We start from the raw sequence: 20,975 nt of genomic DNA, 5'->3' as shown, positions 1-20,975 counted from the left end.
CACGGTCTGCCACCGCACCCTGACAACCCGCCTCCGCCACGCCGGGATCCAAGGAAAGGCCCTGCAATGGATCACCTGCTTCCTCTCCGACAGAACCCAAAGAGTCCGTCTTCCGTCCATCCTCACAGAAGCCACCAAGATCATCTGCGGCGTACCTCAAGGCTCCTCGCTCAGCCCCACCCTCTTCAACGTCTACATGAGCCCCCTCACAGTTATCGCACGCAAGCACAACCTCAACATCATCTCCTACGCCGACGATACCAACTGATCCTCTCCCTCACCAACGACCCCACCTCCGCCAGAGCCAGCTTCCAGGGCGGAATGAAAGACATCGCAGACTGGATGAAGCTCAGCCGCCTGAAACTGAACTCAGACAAGACTGAAGTCCTCATCCTCGGCCCATCCATCCCCGCCTGGGACGACTCCTGGTGACCCCCTGTTCTGGGCCCCCCACCAAAGCCCACGGACCACGCATGCAACCTGGGTTTCATCCTTGATTCCTCCCTCACGATGGCCAGGCAAGGTAACGCCGTTACCTCCTCCTGCTTCAACACACTCCATATACTATGTAAGATCTTCCGCTGGATCCCCACTGGAACCAGGAAAACGGTCACCAAGGCCCTCGTCACCAGCCGTCTGGACTACGGGAACGCCCTCTACGCTGGGACCACCGCCAAACTACAGAAAAGACTCCAGCGCATTCAGAACGCCTCAGCACGACTCGTCTTGGACATTCCCCGACAGAGCCACATCTCCGCCCACCTGAGGGACCTGCACTGGCTCCCCGTCAGCAAGAGGATCACGTTCAGACTCCTCACCCACGCACACAAGGCTCTCCACGACTTGGGCCCCAATACCTCAACAACCGCCTCACGTTCTACACATCCACCCGCCAGCTCCGCTCGGCCAGCCTCGCCCTCGCCACCGTCCCACGGATCAGCAGAACCACCACTGGAGGAAGATCCTTCACCTACCTGGCGGCCAAGACCTGGAACACCCTCCCCACCCACCTACGACTCACCCAGGACCATCTCTCCTTCAGGAAGCAACTCAAGACCTGGCTTTTCGAGCAGTAGCATACCCCCCCCAGCGCCTTGAGACCCTAGCGGGTGAGTAGTGCGCTATACAAATACTCTTGATTGAAAATGTTGGCAAATCTGCCCCAAAGTGGCATTCGGTAGAATAAACTAACTGCTGGTGGAGCAAACTGACTACTAATGTGCCTCACTGGCCGCCACGTGATAGAAATGACCAGAAATGACAAAACCCTGAAACTAAGTTATGGTGAGAGGGCGTGAGGAAGGGCCTGGAAGGATGAAGCCTGGAGTGGGCCCATTACTGCCTCTTCGACCAGGAAGGGTGTGGCGCAGGGCCGGACAGGCCTTTTATTCAACCGGGCATTTCCCTGATGGACTGGAGCCCTCGGGTGGGTTTTCAAAGCGAGGGGCTGCCGCTGGTGCCTCTGACACCTTCCCAGCTCCTGGAGGTGGAGTGCAGCAGACATGGGAAGGCTACAAGTGGGAGCGAGAGGGTGAGGGGCAGGTAGAGAGAAAGCGATCAGAGGGGAAGAATAGAAGGAGAGAGAGAATGGATGGATGGAAAGAGATAGACTGCGCGTGGAGGCAAAGGGGAAGGGCTGGTTTGAGCCAGGGCTGGTTGTGGGTCCCCTGTCCAGCCCTGGTGTGGCTCTAAGGAGAGGGGGTGGAATGAGAACAGGAAACACTGCTACCCTCCCCCAACAAACATTACAGACGCACCCGTCACAGCTGCCCAGGTCCCACGGAGGCTGCCACCCTCATGACGGACATTGGCCGTGCAGCTCCTCCAGCTGACACCCTCCTTATGCAGGGGCGTCCAGCTCACCCGGGGCTCACCGTGTGATAATCGGTCCCTGCCGGGCCCCCCTGTGGATAGGTCCGCTATCGTGTGACACACGGTGGTACCTGGTGTGTCGGCAGCCTGCACCTGTGGAGTGTGTGTGGCAGGAAAGCTGGGATGCCTGGCTTCACCTTGGGGGTGCCCAGGAGTGGACATTTCACAGGGAAAAGCCAGGAAGGGTTCCACAGCGGTATGCGTATGAATGAATGAATGAATGAATACGCATTTCTATCGCGCATGGCTACCCTAGGGCATCCCAGCGTACAGCGCCAGGAAACCCTGGTTGGGGTATAAGTGCGCTTTACAAGTACAAATTCATTTCATTTTATGTGCAAAGACCCCGCACTCATAAATATATCAATAATAATATACCTTTGCGAATACCAAACAATTGCAAACTTACTCAAGGGTGTAAGTTTACCTTTGTGACTCAGACCCTGCGTATTTTGGATTTGTTGGTATAAAATGCCACCCAAGCCCGTGTGCTCAGGGGTCAGAATTCCGAATTGAATGTTAATTACCACACCCATAATTACCAGATGTATTAAATAAAGTATTCACTCATCATTACATTTTGGGAGGTGAAATGTGCTGGAATTTAACAGGGAAAAACAATCTGGTATTTACCGTAACATGCGAATTTTGGTGCATTAAATCCTCGGAATGGGCTGTTTATCGCTCCTGATAGATTCCGAACCCCCCCGGTGTCCATCGGGGCGGTAAATAGCGCCAAGGCTCCGACTCAGGGGGGCTCAAGGCGTTTCTACCACCCTTGAGCTGTAGCACATTTCGAGATGCAGCTGGAGGCAGAGAGTGCTCGCAGAAGTTGGGTAAACTTCTCTAAAACTTCTCCTGTTTCACTGACCAACTTTTCATTCTTTCCAGATCACGAGGTTAAAAATTGACCGCAACCCGTTCGCAAAAGGATTTCGGGATTCTGGGAGGAACAGGTAAAATATTTTTGTTGTCCTTGAAAGTTTGAAAGTCAAGCAAAAAAACAAAACAAGAACAGCATTTGCCATTCTCTCTCTCTCCCTCTTTCTCTTTCTTTCCCTCCCCTCACTCTCCCTCTCCCTCTCTCTTGCTCTGTCTCTCTCTAGCTCTCTCTCTCGCTCTTTCATTCTTTATCTCTCTCCCTCTCCCTCTCTCTTGCTCTGTCTCTCTCTAGCTCTCTCTCTCGCTCTTTCATTCTTTATCTCTCTCCCTCTCCCTCTCTCTTGCTCTGTCTCTCTCTAGCTCTCTCTCTCGCTCTTTCATTCTTTATCTCTCTCTTTCTCCCTCTTTCTCTCTCTCTTCCTCTCTTTCTCTCCCTCTCTCTCTCGTCCTCTCTTTCTCTCTCTCTCTTTCTCTCCCTCTCTCTCTCTTCCTCTCTTTCTCTCTCTCTTTCTCCCTGTCTCCCTCTCTCTCACCCTTTCTCCCTCTCGTTCTTTGTCTCTCTCTCCCTTTTCCCTTCTCTCTCTCTCCCTCTCTGTTTCGCTCTCCCTTTCTCTCTCCCTCTCTCTCTCTCTCTCTTGCTCCCTCTCTCTCTCCCTACCTCTCTCTCTCTCTCCCTCTCTCAATCTCCCTCTCTCTTCCCCCTCTCTCTTTCTCTTTCTCTCGCTCTGTCTCTCTCTTCCTCTCTCGCGCTCTTTCATGCTTTCTCTCTCTCTTTCTCTTCCTCCCTCTCACTCTCTCTCTATCCTGGCTCTTTCTCCCTCTCTCTATTTCTCCCTTTCGCTCTTTTTTCTCTCTCCCCACCTCTCTGTGCCTCTCTCCCCCTCTCTCTCTCTGTCTCTCTCTCTCCCCCTTTCGCTTTTCTTTCACGCGCTCTTCTAGTTTCTACTTTCACAAGACATATTTGCAAAGCACCAACTTGTCCTCTCCACCTCTGGGCACCATCTTGAAATGTCTGTTGCTCGTTTGCACTCTACATTTGGGCGCAGGCACTGAGTAACTCAAAGTAAGCTCAGTGTGAGGCACTGCTGCAAAACCGGCCCCCGGTAACAAATACGACCCCCTCCGGTCCAAAACTGGCCCCCACCCTTCCGGCCCACCGGGGAAACGCCCTGAGCTCGCTGCAGCCAGCCTGGCCCTGATTTTAATGCCTGCTTTCAAGTGGAGTTATTTTTTGGCGCAAAGCCCTGCCTACTATTATTAGTAAATAGGGATTTCCACCAAAAACCATGGGTGGTAGCATGGCAACGCCCGTGTGCCACCCATGGAACGCCCCCTCGACTCAGAGTAAGACAAAACAGAGCTTTGCGTTGTTCTGTTTGACCTTTTCTTATAAACGAACGCAAATACTAACTTGGGTTGGTCTGTAAATCCCAAAAAGAATCTTGCTTCAGGTTTGCATTAAAAAAGTAACGCAACCCCACGCAGAATCTTTGAGTATCTGGGCTGTCGTCTTACACACTGACGAAGACTCAGTAAGGCGAAGCGTCGTAATTCCACTAAGAAGCTTAAAATATTTGCAGAAAGCCCCCGCGTGGGCACCAGTGCCTCGATGCGTGATATATACGTGGAGACAAGAACGCCCTCAAGGGTCTGTATCCGCTTGTCGTGTTTCACTTCTACAATGGTGAATATGGGGCCGATTCAAAGAACTAACAAGACAAAATCCTAAACTTACTACTTTTGGTATTTACAGAAGGCATTTAGGGCCCGATGTAGGTAGGCATTTACCGGTCGGTAACGGCCGATTTCGGCCCTTACCGACCGGTAAATGCCTTTTCTAATGTAGGGGGCATGTATTTACAGATTCTGTATTTTTACCGAATCTGTATTTACCGAATCGGTAAAATTACCGAATTGGTAAATACAGACTCGGTAAAAATACCGAATCTGTAAATGCAGATGTAGGTGGCGCTTTAAACAGTGCCACAGGCCCCTCAGAATTCGTTATTTACCATGGAATACTATTGCATGGTAAATATCGAATTCAGGTGTACATGCACATCTGTGCATGTACACCTGTGCCATGTGACACACAGACATGCCCTTAGGGCATGTATGTGTGCCACATGGCACACAAGCCTGACTTTGGGGTGCTAAAGGGTGTCAAAGTGACACCCCGTTCCCCCTGGCAGGATTCGGTATTTACCGATTCGGTAATTACCAAATCAGTATTTGCCATTGATTCCTATGGGCTTCATAGGAATCAATGGCAAATACTGATTCGGTATTTACCGAATCGGTAAATACCGAATCATACAGATTCTGTAATTGAAAAAGAAAAATTACCTACATCTGCCTACTTCCAATTTACCTACTCTTAAATACCGAATCGGTATGATTCGGTATTTAAGAGTAGGTAAATCGAGATTACCTACATCGGACCCTTAGTAGTAGTAAAGTTAGGATTTTGTCTTAAATTTGACTTAAGACAAACTTAAGACAGACTTAAGACAAAATCCTAACTTAAGTCTGTCTTAAGGCTGTCTTAAGTCTGTCTTAAATGTAAATGTAAATGTACAGGAATTTATATAGCGCAAATCACCAAGCGGTTTCTAAGCGCTTGCTTAGGGAACCCGTCCTGGTATTCCCCTGTGAGATAACCCCAGCAGGGTATCCACAAGGTGAAAGCCAGGCATCCCACCGCGAGGGGCCGTTGTGGAGATTAAGCAAGCTATTGCCCAGAGTCGCAGAGTGTGAACCCGTGAATCGAGTAGGCACCAGAGCGAGAATTGTCGAGTCCATGGACTTTTTAGGACTCAAGACCCCGCCGAGCCGGGAATTGAACCCTGGTCCTGGGCTGACCTCTGCTTCCAGGTCTGCCTGCTCTAACCAGTGAGCCACACTTCTCCACGCTGTCTTAAGTCTGCCTTAAGTGTGTCTTAAGTCAAACTTAAGACAAAATCCTAACTTAAGTCTGCCTTAAGTCTGTCTTAAGTCTGTCTTAGGTTTGTCTTAAGTCTGTCTTAAGTTTGTCTTAAGTCAAACTTAAGACAAAATCCCAACTTTACTACTTCGAAATGCCTTCTGTGAATACCAAAAGTAGTAAGTTTAGGATTTTGTTTTAAGTTAGTTCTGTGAATCGGGCCCTATGTGTTCAAGTACTAGCACATGGGCCTGCGTGGGGGTTCCTGTGGTAACTGTTGTGTCTACTGAGCTTGGGGTAACGCCCACTGGAATGGTTCAAACGTTCTAGGGCCGGATGAGGCAACAAGTAGCCAAGGAATCTTCCTTAAACAGACTGCAGGTAGTCCAGAACACAGCAGCTCGACTAGTGACCAATGCCCCCCAGAACAGCTTCACTTCCCCTACTCCGCAAGCTGCACTGGCACCCCACACGAAAAAGGATTACATCCAAAATGTGCTGTAGGGTCTACAAAGCCCTCAACAGCATGGGACCAAGGTACATTACTGACAAACTGGTCCAATATACCCCCTCCAGGACCCTCCGTTCAGGGTCCAAAGATCTCCTACTCGTGCTGCGCATAAAACAGGCTCGGTTAGGGGGAAAATCCTCCTCCTATTTAGCCCCAAATCATTGGAACCAGTTGCCCATCCACCTTCGTCTATGTACCAACTACACATCCTTCAGAAAGCAGGTAAAAACAGCACTGTTCTGACCATTCCCCATTTTTCTGTCACAGCGCGGAGATACCCCGGTTGGGGTGATTCATGCGCTTTATAAATGATATAAATAAATAAAAATAAATAGGGTCACTGATAGGATACCTGTGTCATCTTCAATCTTCTGATTTAGTTCTTCTGGAGCTATTGGGGCGATTTTGCTCTCAAAAGGTTGAATGATTTGATATTTGTCATTTTTTTTAAAGTTTCATATTTCACGCATACGTTTAGCAAATTGCTTTTCAACAGAACATTTTTCTATGTCTATAAGTACATCATTGTTCAGTCCAGGTGTGACAGTTTGGTTACTCTCTGGTGGATATAGTCTCAGTTTGGTGGTGGTTCTGCGCAGGCGTGATGTGTGGTTGCTCTCTGGTGGATATAGTCTGAGTTTGGTGGTGGTTCTGCACAGGCGTGATGTGTGGTTGCTCTTCGGTTGATGGCATCTCAGATTGGTGGTGGTTCCGTCCAGCCCAGGTGTGAGAGTGTGGTTAGTGTCTGGTTTACAGAGTCTCAGATTGGTGATGGTTCAGTCCAGGTGTGAGAGTGTGGTTGTTCTCTTGTTTACAGAGTCTCAGACTGGTGATGGTTCAGTCTAGGTGTGAGAGTGTGGTTGTTCTCTTGTTTACAGAATCTCAGACTTGTGATGGTTCAGTCCAGGTGTGAGAGTGTGGTTGTTCTCTTGTTTACAGAGTCTCAGACTGGTGATGGTTCAGCCCAGGTGTGAGAGTGTGGTTGTTCTCTGGTTTACAGAGTCTGAGACTGGTGATGGTTCAGTCCAGGTGCGAGAGTGTGGTTGTTCTCTGGTTTACTGAATCTCAGACTGGTGATGGTTCAGTCCAGGTGTGAGAGTGTGGTTGTTCTCTGGTTTACAGAGTCTCAGACTGGTGATGGTTCAGTCTAGGTGTGAGAGTGTGGTTGTTCTCTGGTTTACAGAATCTCAGACTTGTGATGGTTCAGTCCAGGTGTGAGAGTGTGGTTGTTCTCTGGTTTACAGAGTCTCAGACTGATGGTGGTTCATTCCAGGTGTGACAGTGTGGTTGTTCTCTTGTTTACAGAGTCTCAGACTGGTGATGGTTCAGCCCAGGTGTGAGAGTGTGGTTGTTCTCTGGTTTACAGAGTCTGAGACTGGTGATGGTTCAGTCCAGGTGTGAGAATGTGGTTGCTCTCTGGTTTACAGAGTCTCAGACTGGTGATGGTTGAGTCCAGGTGTGAGAGTGTGGTTGTTCTCTTGTTTACAGAGTCTCAGACTGGTGATGGTTCAGCCCAGGTGTGAGAGTGTGGTTGTTCTCAGGTGTACAGAGTCTCAGACGGGTGATGGTTCAGCCCAGGTGTGAGAGTGTGGTTGTTCTCTGGTTTACAGAGTCTCAGACTGGTGATGGTTCAGTCCAGGTGTGAGAGTGTGGTTGTTCTCTGGTTTACAGAGTCTCAGACTGGTGATGGTTCAGCCCATGTGTGGGCGTGTGGTTGTTCTCTGGTTTACAGTCTCAGACTGGTGATGGTTCAGTCCAGGTGTGAGAGTGTGGTTGTTCTCTGGTTTACAGAGTCTCAGACTGGTGATGGTTCAGTCCAGGTGTGAGTGTGTGGTTGTTCTCTGGTTTACAGAGTCCCAGACTGGTGATGGGTCTGCCCAGGTGTGAGAGTGTGGTTGTTCTCTGGTTTACAGAGTCTCAGACTGGTGATGGTTGAGTCCAGGTGTGAGAGTGTGGTTGTTCTCTGGTTTACAGAGTCTCAGACTGGTGATGGTTCAGTCCAGGTGTGAGAGTGTGGTTGTTCTCTGGTTTACAGAATCTCAGACTGGTGGTGGTTTAGTCCAGGTGTGAGAGTTTGGTTGTTCTCTGGTTCACAGAGTGTCACACTGGTGATGGTTCAGCCCATGTGTGGGCGTGTGGTTGTTCTCTGGTTTACAGAGTCTCAGACTGGTGATGGTTCAGTCCAGGTGTGAGAGTGTGGTTGTTCTCTGGTTTACAGAGTCTCAGACTGGTGATGGTTCAGCCCATGTGTGGGCGTGTGTTTGTTCTCTGGTTTACAGTCTCAGACTGGTGATGGTTCAGTCCAGGTGTGAGAGTGTGGTTGTTCTCTGGTTTACAGAGTCTCAGACTGGTGATGGTTCAGTCCAGGTGTGAGTGTGTGGTTGTTCTCTGGTTTACAGAGTCTCAGACTGGTGATGGTTCTGCCCAGGTGTGAGAGTGTGGTTGTTCTCTGGTTTACAGAGTCTCAGACTGGTGATGGTTGAGTCCATGTGTGAGAGTGTGGTTGTTCTCTGTTTACAGAGTCTCAGACTGGTGATGGTTCAGTCCAGGTGTGAGAGTGTGGTTGTTCTCTTGTTTACAGAGTCTCAGACTGGTGATGGTTCAGTCCTGGTGTGAGAGTGTGGTTGTTCTCTTGTATACAGAGTCTCAGACTAGTGATGGTTCAGTCCAGGTGTGAGTGTGTGGCTGTTCTCTGGTTTACAGGGTCTCAGACTGGTGATGGTTCTGCCCAGGTGTGAGAGTGTGGTTGTTCTCTGGTTTACAGAGTCTCAGACTGGTGATAGTTCAGTCCAGGTGTGAGAGTGTGGCTGTTCTCTGGTTTACAGAGTCTCAGGCTGGTGATGGTTGAGTCCAGGTGTGAGAGTGTGGTTGTTCTCTGTTTACAGAGTCTCAGACTGGTGATGGTTGAGTCCAGGTGTGAGAGTGTGGTTGTTCTCTGTTTACAGAGTCTCAGACTGGTGATGGTTCAGTCCAGGTGTGAGAGTGTGGTTGTTCTCTTGTTTACAGAGTCTCAGACTGGTGATGGTTCAGTCCTGGTGTGAGAGTGTGGTTGTTCTCTTGTATACAGAGTCTCAGACTAGTGATGGTTCAGTCCAGGTGTGAGTGTGTGGCTGTTCTCTGGTTTACAGGGTCTCAGACTGGTGATGGTTCTGCCCAGGTGTGAGAGTGTGGTTGTTCTCTGGTTTACAGAGTCTCAGACTGGTGATAGTTCAGTCCAGGTGTGAGAGTGTGGCTGTTCTCTGGTTTACAGAGCCTCAGACTGGTGATGGTTCAGCACAGATGTGAGAGTGTGGTTGTTCTCTGGTTTACAGAGTCACAGACTGGTGATGGTTCAGTCCAGGTGTGAGACTGTGGTTAGTGTCTGGTTTACAGAGCCTCAGACTGGTGATGGTTCTGTCCAGGTGTGAGAGTGTGGTTAGTGTCTGGTTTACAGAGTCTCAGACTGGTGATGGTTCAGTCCAGGTTTGAGAGTTTGGTTACTCTCTGGTTGACAGCGTCTCAGATTGGTTGTGGTTCGGTTTAGGTGTAACAATGTGGTTACTCTCCGGCTGATACAGTCTAGGCTCAGTGACGGTCTGCCCACGTATGACGGTGTAGTTACTCTCTGGTTTATAGAATCTCAAATTGGTGGTGGTTGTGTTCATGTGTGACAGTGCGATTGTTCTCTGGTTGATAGGAGCCACAGATTGGTGGAGGGTCCATGAAAGTGTCTCATTGTTGTTGTGTTATGACGCACAGAGTGTTGGGGTAGTGATGGCTCAATACAGGTGTGCCAGTTTGGTACTTTTCTGATAACCGTATGTCAGCTTGGTGGTGGTGCTATACAGGTGTGTCCGGATACACTTTCCAGGTTAGCTCTGGTTTGCTAATTACCATTCCATTGAAAACACGTAGCGGAATTTGCTACTGCGCCCACAACCCTTTGATAAATCAACTTTACCTTTACATGCTAAAAACCATAGAACCAATTCACAAAAGTGAGCTTTGAAAAATATCAGGCAATGAGAGAGGTGATGATTTTAGGGTCCCCCTAACCTAGGGGGAGGACCAAACAGATGCTTTTAACACAAAGAGCATATCCCACTGAACGATTCGGTGGTGGTCCCATCCTCCTAGGACAACCCCAAGCACAGTTATGGGCAAAAATACAATCCCGACCAAAGGCCCTGCAAAGCATTATGGGGCGAGATTCTAGAGTGCAGTGAATATTATAGTATTAGTTCTCAGCTGGGCCTGAAGTGCCTGCCCCTTGAGGAATGTTTTAATATTGGATACTATAAGAGCCAGCGCCTGATAATGGTGTAATCAAATGTAGACTCTTAAGAAGAAAGATCAAACTTTCCTCTCCAGAGTCATATCCTGAAGGTTGCACAGCAGGCCACTTCTGAGCATTCGGATTGGCCAAGAACTCCCACCATCTCACATCACACTTCACCAAGTGGCCAACAAAGCACACCAAGTCACACCACACCTTACCAGGTGACCAATAAATCACAACAGACTTTACCAAGTGGCCAATCACTCACGCTAACTCACACCTTACGAAGTAGCCAGTAACCCGCACCAACACACATTACACTTTACCAAGTGACAGATAACTCCCATAAACTCCCACTATACTTAACCAAGTAACCAATAACTCGCTTCAACTCACACCTCACCTTACAAATTTACCAATAACCCACACCAACTCACACCACACTTTAACATTTAACCAATAACTCACACCACAGTTTATCAATGGGTCAATAACCCACACCTACTCACACCACACCTTACCTTGTGACCAATAACTAACACTACACCTTACCAAGTGACCAAATAACTCACACTACACCTTACCATGTGACCAATAACCCACACTAACTCACACTACACCTTACCAAGTGACCAAATAACTCACACTACACCTTACCAAGTGACCAATAACCCACACTAACTCACACTACACCTTACCAAGTGACCAATAACCAACACTACACTACACCAAATGACCAATTACTCACACACACACTTACACTACACTTTATCAAGTGACTAGTAACTCACTCCACCATTCACTAAGTGACCAATAACTGACATCACCTTACACCACACTTCACCAAATGAACAATAGCTCTCACCAAACCTGCCCAGTAACTATGAAATGTTAGTGAACGCACATTGGGCCCTCACCTAAATATTCATAAATGCACTATTCATTCTCCAGCCCTGTGAAATAAACAACCATTACCACCCCAGACATGACACCAGATTTTGAAAGTTTCTGGGAATCTCTTCTATAAAGTAGAACAATTTAAGTATGTCCTTATTCACATGTGGCCACAAACTGTAACGCTGCTTGAAGATTCACCCATTGCAGAGAGAGAGAGAAGTATATTATTATTATTATTATTTAAGGATTTGTAAAGCGCCTGGTGACCCGGAGGCATCCCCGCGCTGTGAAACCTGAGAAGTTGGCTGAGAGGGGAAGGGAAAAAAAGAAAATCTTATTTAGGGAAGAGAAGAGTTTTGAGCTGCTTGCGAAAGCGCAAGTAGCAGGGTTCAAACCGCAAACTGCGGGGAAGCAAGTTCCAGCAGGTGGCTGCCTTTACTGAGAAGCGGCGACCTCCGGTACGTGCCCTCCTAAACTTGGGGATATTCGCCAGTCGCTCATTGTCCGAGCGCAGCGATCTCGAGGCTTTGTACGGGGTGACCATGTCTCCTAGGATCGAGGGGCCTTGTCCATTGAGGAGCTTGTGGGCGATGCACATTGCCTTAAACTCGATCCTCTCTCGCACTGGCAGCCAGTGGAGAGCCTTAAGCGCTGGTCTGGCAGAGGATCTGGAGGGAAGACCCATCAGCATCCGGGCAGCCGCATTTTGGGTTCGTTGTAGCTTGCCCAGAGTAGCTTCAGGGGCTCCTAAATAGACAGCATTGCTGTAATCCAGTCGTGCAAGAACCAGTCCTTGAACCAGGAGTTTCCTGGATGGAGGGGGGAGCAGAGGAAGGATCTTGCGGACTGACCGCATAAGTCCAAAACAGGTTCCGGCTGTTTTAGTTGCCTGGGTTTTCATGGATAAGTCCAGTTCAAGCCAGACCCCCAGACTCTTAATTTCTTTCCTGGGGGCGGGCACCTCACCCATGGTATCGGGGCAAACAGAAGATGGAATTGCTGACCACTTCTTGCCCATCAGCATAACTTCTGTTTTGGACCCGTTGAGTTTGAGTGAGGATTCACACATCCAGAGGTGGATTTTCTGGAGGCAGTGCAGGAGATTATCTGGGCATTGATCAAGGTGTGAGAGAGAGACGACCAGTTACGTGTCGTCCGCGTAACTCACAATCTTGATGCCAAAGGGGGCAACTACATCCTCCAAAGGGGCCATATAGGCATTAAAAATAGTAGGACTCAGTGAGGAACCCTGGGGAACCCCACTTGTCAGAGGGAGGGGGTCAGAACGGGAGTTGCCATCCCAGACCTGAAACGACCGGCCTGACAGGAATGACTCTATCCAGGCCAACGCTGAGCCCCCGAGTCCCGCCCTGGCCAGCCGGTGGAGCAGGACACGGTGGTTCACCGTGTCAAAGGCTGCACTCAGGTCCAGGAGGATCACTGCCATTGACCCCCCCGAATCCAAAATGCACCTTGCCTCCTCGATGACGGCGAGGAGAGCAGTGTCCGTACCTTGGCCCGGGCGAAACCCCGTTTGGGACCGTCGCAGCAAATTGTTGGATTCCAGAAACTGGGACAGCTGGGCGTTGATCAGTTTTTCGGCAATTTTGCTGATGCCCGGAAGGAGCGAGATCGGTCTATAATTGGCCAGATCAGCGGGATCCAATTGGGGTTTTTTAAGAAGGGCTTTAACTACCGCCCCCTTCCAGCTAGGAGGGACGGTGCCTTGGGACAGTGAGGCATTGATCAACTCCAAAACTGGAGGAACGATCGCAGGAGCGACTGCTTTCAGAAACCTCATGGGAGCAGGGTCACGGGGAGAGCCACTTTTCATCTTGACCAGAGTTTTCTCGACTTCGTCCGATGAAACCGCCCTAAAGGCATTAAGCTGCGGGCGAGAGGCGCTTGCTGGACAAGTGTCAGATGTCACATTGTCCCAGCAAGAAAGCTGACTAGACTGCGGAAGTGAATCTAAGATGTGGGAGATTTTAGAGTCGAAGTATTTAGCTAATTCTTTACTCCTGTCTGGTAGGTCCCTGGTCAGTGGTGGGGGTTGTGGAACCTTTAGGAGTTCTTTGACGATGAGATAGGATTCTCTTGTGGAGTTAGTGGCATTTTTTATCCTATCATCATAGTAGGAGGCTTTAGAGGTTTTCAGAGCGGATTTATATGCTCTCACAGTCCTCCGATATGAGTCTTTATTGGAGTGGAGCCAGTCTTTCCTCCACAGTCGCTCCGCTTTTTTACATTCCTTGCGGAGGGCTCTGAGTTCTGGGTTGAACCAGGGGGCCGAACCTGTCCTTCCGCTCTTGTCTTCGCGGGTTTTTATGGGTATAATAGAATCAAGTGAGTCGGAAATCCACTTCCTGAAGTTGCTATCAGCTATAACAGGGTCCCCAGAGGGGGCGGGGGTCGTTGATTCCAGAGCTCTGGTCCAGTCCTTGATTGAAAGTCTGGACCATGCCCTGTCCTGGGTGTACGTGGTGGGCTTGGGGGGCTTCCTGAATTCTCCTGGCCAAAAAAGAGGGACCAGAAAATGGTCTGTCCGGGGGAGGGGGCAGGAAGGTCTAGCCTGGAGGGTAGGTTTTTGTTGTGTGTGAAGCCCACACGCAGAAACAAACCAGCTCCCCAACAGGGGGCCCCACACAAAGGAGTCCGGCAAAAGACCCTTAGTAAAGTCCAAGACCCTCAGTGTTTTGCTTCCACGTACGAAGAGCACGCCTCAAGGCACATAGGACCGAGAAGGATAAGCCTGGTTGGGTATGAAAGAAGCACTTAACTTTCCAAAACGGTGGTAGGTAGTGATGCGCAGTTTCATCTTCTGGGAGAGGTGGGTCTTGCAGGCGAGCGAGGAGTCAGCGTTGAAGTCCAGCAGGTCACACTGTTGGTCAGCTGGGGTGTGGAGCCAGCTGCTTTCACTGAAGGAACCAGTCTGGATTTTGTTTTGTCTCAGGTGTTTCAACTATGCAGTTCACGTTTGCTGGGGTACGTTTGATTATCCAGGTATTGGTTTTAAGCCTTGCTTTTTTTCTACCTCACAAGTTCTAGTTTGTTTGTTACAGCTCAGCTATCCATAGCTCAAACAGCAAGATGCCCTTCCTGAGCACGCGTGGCGCAGAACAGGACAGAGTACTTTCTGGTCACGGAGGCCATGTGTCAGAAAGCTCCTGTCATGTCACTTGAATTGGTGAACTACAAACTGCACCTTCAAAAGGGTTTTCTCGCTTACTAGATGAGGTTGGCTTATTTCCCACTCGCATTACCATCTGAGCACCGCTCCCCTCCAAAATCCTACATCTGTGGATTGCAATGCAATTTGTACTGCCCCAATGGGAGTACCCATGTGGAACCCATTACCCGCAGAGATACGTCCATCTTTTTCCATTTTTCAGACAATGAAATCACTTGATTTACTGCCCATTAATAAAGCTTTATAGCAGTGGAAAAACAGACCAAGATAAAAAGATTCACCCAGCTCTGTTTACCTTTTATTGGGAAGACTTGATTAAAACATAGCTGGTAATAAAGAGTCTCTAATGTTTGGTTTCCTCCATAAACGCAGGGTAAAGGTCAGGCGTGCGGGTGGAGGCGAACATCGCACCCATGGCCGTCTCTCAAACACACACGGGTTTTCTTTGGAAAGAGAGGGCCGCTTCCCAAATCTGGGAGCAATTACACGCAAGAATACTCTTCAATCGCTCCGGTGCAGCGCGCGGGACGGTGCGCGCTCTTCAGTAATCTTCTTCTGAGCTTTTTCCAACTTGGAAGAAACCCACAGAACGACTCGCGGCTGCTCCCACAGGGCTGCCAGCGAAGTATGTCATCCGTGCTCATTGGCCAAGGTTATCCTCATCGAGTTCTGGTTTTTTAGCATCGCCTACGGTGGCTTGGCAGGGTCATACCAATGTTTTCACAGATCTATTCAAGTCTCACGAGGCTCAGGATATAAGCCGACTACATTAGGCGCCTAACGTACAGTAGGCTCAGCTCTTTGTAGCGTGAACCAGGGTTGGACTGGGAAAGAAAATAGGCCTGGGCCCCACAATAAAAGTGGCCCCTTAGTAAATTAGAAAACTGCAAATGTGGCCCATGTTCGCAAACTGTGGCAATTTTGAACTTGTAAAGACATACTGTGTAACTCTTTTTCAAGGTATGGATATAAGCTTGCCGCAGGGACTGTTGTATTCATATCAGGGAAACGAAGAGTAAAACCGGCCAAGCAAAAAATGAAACAGACCCACAAACAGCCAAAATACTGCCCACACACTAACCTTTCAGAGCAGCCCCTGGGCATCGCCTGGTTGCCCGATAGGTCAGTCCGGCCCTGGCGTGAGCCCTCGCCAGAGTCAGAAGGTCTTACAAGGCCCCATGACTGTCCAAGCTGCAACTATTTGTGTGGGGCACTGGGCCCTTAAAATGCAGGGAATTGTTTTATTTTTTTCACTCAGGTAAAATTGGCCTCTGGATGAAAAATTTGAATATTCACAGATTAGAACACATTTTTTGTTGTTAAATTGTTTATTTTTGTAAATAAGGAGTGTTGAGTTTTGAATACCATTTCTTTAATATCTTATCAAAATTCTACTTATGTGGGCAAAATTTACAGGCGAAATTTGTGATGATTTAAATATTGCAGTGAATACATGTTACTTTTAGATTTTGAATGATTCAGATAGCAACAAATAAAAAAAAATCATTGAAATCCCATTGATTCTTTGTTTTGAAGCAATTTTTTTTATATTTTAGTGTATTTGTGAAGCGCCACTAATCACCCGTCAGTGGCCTCAGAGTGCGCTAGGGTGAGGGTGCAAATAAATTTTAGTGGGCACTCTGGGGGCACTGAGGGCGGGTACATATACATATAAGTGGGCACTCAGTGGGCGTTAGGGGGAGGGTACAATATACATATTAGTGGCTGTCATGTCTTTTCACAACTTACAGGCGAGCCTCATAGATTTGGACGTGTGAGGTTTTGAGAGAGGTACTTAGGCAAGCCTCTATACAGATTGTTGCTGTAGGCCAGGCTAGACCAAGGGCATCGCTATCAATGGTGCAGCAGGTGCAGTGGCACCGGGGCTCAGAAGCGTGAGAGTCCTAGCGATCTGTGATTATTTCTATGTTTTACTGCTGTGCCACTGGTGAGGGGGTAATCTTCCTTGCTTGCTGTAGGGCCCTGGACACCCTCGCGGCACTATTGGGCGAGGCATGGCAACGGCCAGGATTGGCTATGGTTCCTGGGGGCGGTGGGCCTGCAGTGGGTCTCGTTCAACAGACGAAGAAGGTTGAATTCAATGTAGGGGCTGCATATTACAGGAGTAAAGGAATCATGTGACTCCCATGTTGTGAGCTGTGTTCACTGGGATGGGAAGAAAGCCTGATTCCAGGGAAGAGCTGATCCTACGTAACCCATGTCAGTGCAGAGGTAGTGACCACCACCTACCGGCTAGGACCCAATAACAGGCATAAATGGGAAGGGCTGATCCTACGTAATATACGTCAGTGCAGAGGTAATGGCCACCACCTACCGGATATGACCCAATAACAGGCATAAATGGGAAGAGCTGATCCTACGTAATCTACGTCAGTGCAGAGGTAATGGCCACCACCTACCGGCTATGACCCGATAACAGGCATGCATGGGAAGATCTGATCCTACGTAGGGTACGTCAGTGCAGAGATAGTGATCACCACCTAACGTTTATGATCCAATAACAGGCATAAATGTGATGAGCCTATCCGATGTAACCAATATTAGCACAGAGGTAGTGACCACCACCTACCGGCTATGACCCAATAACGGGCATAAATGGGAAGAGCTGATCCTACATAACCTATGTCAGTGCAGAGGTAGTGGCCACAACCTACCGGCTATGACCCAATAACAGGCATAAATGTGAAGAACCTATCTGACATAACCTACGTTAGTACAGAGGTAGTGACCACCACCTACTGACTATGACCCAATAACAGGCATAAATGGGAAGATATTATCCTACGTAATCTACGACAGTGCAGAGGTAGTGGCCACAACCTACCGGCTATGACCCAATAACAGGCATAAATGTGAAGAGCTGATCCTACGTAACCTACGTCAGTGCAGAGGTAGTTGCCACAACCTACCGGCTATGACCCAATAACAGGCATAAATGGGAAGATCTGATCCTACGTAACCTACGTCAGTGCAGAGGTAGTGGCCACCACCTACCGGCTATTACCCAATAACAGGCACAAATGTGAAGAGCATATCTGATGTAACCTACATTAGTTTATCAGAAGTAGACTAGGACACTTGTAACTACGTTACACAAGATTGTATAGATAACCCTCATAAACGCTATGTTTTGTGCTGTGCGGTTTATCTTGGTTCTCCGCCCCACATAGACGTTGTGGCATTTATCATCGGGTGATCTATTGTGCTACATGCCAGCCTCAAGCCTGAGGTCGTCTCTGGAGTAGCGTAGCAGTGTCCAGAGATATGTTTAGGTATCACCACACAGGAAGGTTGATCCTAAAAAACAAACCTACACCCAAGCAACTGTTTTATTCTTAATGGATGTGATTTGTTATTAAAAAATGACACTTGGGTATACTATTGGATCAAGCAACTGGATCCTCGTATATCACTTAAAACATACAGTCAACATGTTTCTGCTCCTTGCTGCCCAGCCGGGTCTATGGAGCTTTCGTCAGGACAAACAGGTTAAAATTATACTCACAATTTATGTGCAGTATGATAGGGGTTATAATTGTACCCACAGTGGTTTTGATTCAAGGTTCAATATACCTTGTTTGTAGTAGTTATTTGTGTCACCGGGGGATTTGGACATTTGAGTCCCAGGCCGCAATGGAAGGCTTGTTCCGCGTCTGGTGCTGGCGCTGCCCCTGTACCCGCACCCGCGCCAGCACCAGACGCGGAACAAGCCTTCCATTGCGGCCTGGGACTCAAATGTCCAAATCCCCCGGTGACACAAATAACTACTACAAACAAGGTATATTGAACCTTGAATCAAAACCACTGTGGGTACAATTATAACCCCTATCATACTGCACATAAATTGTGAGTATAATTTTAACCTGTTTGTCCTGACGAAAGCTGCATAGACCCGGCTGGGCAGCAAGGAGCAGAAACATGTTGACTGTATGTTTTAAGTGATATACGAGGATCCAGTTGCTTGATCCAATAGTATACCCAAGTGTCATTTTTTAATAACAAATCACATCCGTTAAGAATAAAACAGTTGCTTGGGTGTAGGTTTGTTTTTTAGGATCAACCTTCCTGTGTGGTGATACCTTAACATATCTCTGGACACTGCTACGCTACTCCAGAGACGACCTCAGGCTTGAAGCTGGCCTGTAGCACAATAGATCACCCAATGATAAATGCCACAACGTCTATGTGGGGCGGAGAACCAAGATAAACCGCACAGCACAAAACATAGCGTTTATGAGGGTTATCTATACAATCTTGTGTAACGTAGTTACAAGTGTTCTAGTCTACTTCTGATCAATCAATCAATCAATCATGCCATTTGTATAGCGCGCTACTCACCCGGAAGGGTCTCAAGGCGCTTTGGGGAGGGGTTCGCTACTGCTCGAACAGCCAGGTCTTGAGTTGTTTCCTGAAGGCGAGATGGTCCTGTGTCAGCCGGAGGTGGATGGGGAGGGAGTTCCATGTCTTGGCTGCCAGGTGGGAGAAGGATCTTCCTCCAGCGGTGGCTCTTCGGATGCGTGGTACGGCGGCGAGGGCGAGGCTTGTAGAACGTAGCTGGCGGGTGGGCGTGTAGAAGGTCAGGCGGTCGTTGAGGTACTTGGGGCCCAGGTCGTCGAGAGACTTGTGTGCGTGGGTCAGGAGCCTGAACGTGATCCTTTTGCTGACGGGGAGCCAGTGCAGGTCCCTCAGGTGGCCGGAGATGTGGCTGCGTCGGGGGATGTCCAGGATGAGTCGGGCGGCGGAGTTCTGTATGCGCTGGAGTCTTTTCTGTAGTTTGGCTATGGTTCCCGCGAAGAGGGTGTTCCCGTAGTCCAGTCGGCTGGTGACGAGTGCCTGGGTGACCGTCTTCCTGGTTTCGGTCGGGATCCACCGGAAGATCTTACGGAGCATGCGCAGGGTGTTGAAGCATGATGAGGAGACGGCGTTGACTTGTCTGGTCATCGAGAGGGAAGAGTCCAGGATGAAGCCCAGGTTGCGTGCGTGGTCGGTTGGCTTGGGTGCGGTGCCCAGGGCAGGGGGCCACCAGGAGTCGTCCCAGGCGGAGAGTGATGGTCCCAGGATGAGGACTTCCGTCTTGTCTGAGTTCAGTTTCAGGCGGCTGTTCTTCATCCACTCGGCGACGTCTTTCATCCCTTCGTGCAGGCTCGTTCTGGCGGTACGGGGTCTCTGGTGAGGGAGAGGATCAGTTGGGTGTCATCGGCGTATGAGATGATGTTGAGGTTGTGCTGGCGTGCGATGGTTGCAAGAGGTCTCATGTAGACGTTGAAGAGGGTGGGGCTGAGTGATAATCCTTGCGGTACGCCGCAGATGACTTCGGTGGCCTCGGATCGCAACGGTGGGAGGCGGACTCTCTGTGTTCTTCCGTCGAGGAACAAGATGATCCACTCCAGTGCCTTCTCTTGGATCCCGATGTTGTTGAGGCGTTGGACTAGAGTGCGGTGGCAGACTGTGTCGAACGCTGCAGAGAGGTCCAGGAGGATGAGGGCCGGTGTTTCCCCGTTGTCGAGCAGGGTTCTGATGTCGTCGGTGACTGCGATGAGGGGGGTCTCGGTGCTGTGGTTGGCTTGGAAACCGGACTGCGAGGGGTCGAGGGATCCGTTCGTCTCGAGGAAGGCTGCAAGCTGTCTGTTGACGGTCTTCTCGATGACTTTGGCAGGAAAAGGGAGGAGCGAGATGGGGCGGAAGTTCTTGAGGTCGGTGGGGTCTGCTGTTGGTTTCTTCAGTAGCGCGTTGAGCTCGGCATGCTTCCAGCTCTCCGGGAAGGTGGCGGTGTTGAAGGAGGTGTTGATGACGTCTCGGAGTTGGGGTGCGATGATGGAGTCTGCCTTGTTGAAGATGTGGTGGGGCAGGGGTCGGTTGGAGATCCGGAGTGGATGGTGTTCATCGTGCGGGCTGTGTCTTCGGTGGTCACCGTGGTCCAGGTGCGGAGGGTGGCGGTGGGGGGCGTTGGTTCGACGGTGGGGTGCGTGGATGGTGCGCCGAAGCTGTTGTGGATGTCGGCGATCTTGCGGTGGAAGAAAGAGGCAAGAGAGTCGCAGAGGTCTTGAGAAGGAGTGATGTCGTTGTTGCCCGTGCTGGGGTTGGAGAACTCCTTGACGATGGTGAAGAGTTCCTTGCTGTCGTGGGCGTTGTTGTCCAGTCGTTCCTTCAGTGATTTCTTCTTGGTGGAGCGGATAAGCTGGTGGTGCTTGCGGGTGGCTTGTTTGAGGGCGGTCATGTTGTCTGTGGTCTGGTCGAGGAGCCAGGCTTTCTCGAGGGTGCGGCAGTTCTTCTTGGAGTCCTTGAGTTCGTCGGTGAACCAGGAGGCTTTCTTGCTTCTTGGTCTGCTGGGAGGGTTCTTGAGTGGAGCGAGGTCGTCGGCGCAGGCGGTTAGCCACTGTGTTAGGTTGCGGGCTGCTTCGTTGGGGTCCGTTGTGCTGGC

The 20,975-nt window shown here is 49.5% G+C and overlaps 1 protein-coding gene across 2 annotated transcripts in view; it reads left to right on the top strand.

The window, feature by feature from the left end:
• The window catches only part of TBX15 (T-box transcription factor 15), a 251,478-nt gene that overhangs the window by 212,330 nt on the left and 18,173 nt on the right, over positions 1-20,975 (top strand). For both annotated transcript variants that reach the window (XM_078656352.1, XM_078656354.1), the window contains one exon: positions 2,764-2,828. In XM_078656352.1, coding sequence (XP_078512478.1) covers positions 2,764-2,828 — 65 coding nt within the window. The remainder of the gene's footprint in view (positions 1-2,763; positions 2,829-20,975) is intronic.

The sequence above is a fragment of the Lissotriton helveticus genome, chromosome 8 (genome assembly GCF_964261635.1).
Source record: "Lissotriton helveticus chromosome 8, aLisHel1.1, whole genome shotgun sequence".
NCBI lineage: Eukaryota > Metazoa > Chordata > Amphibia > Caudata > Salamandridae > Lissotriton > Lissotriton helveticus.
Note: the sequence above shows the minus strand (reverse complement) of the source record. Positions and strands in the feature narration are given on the sequence as shown.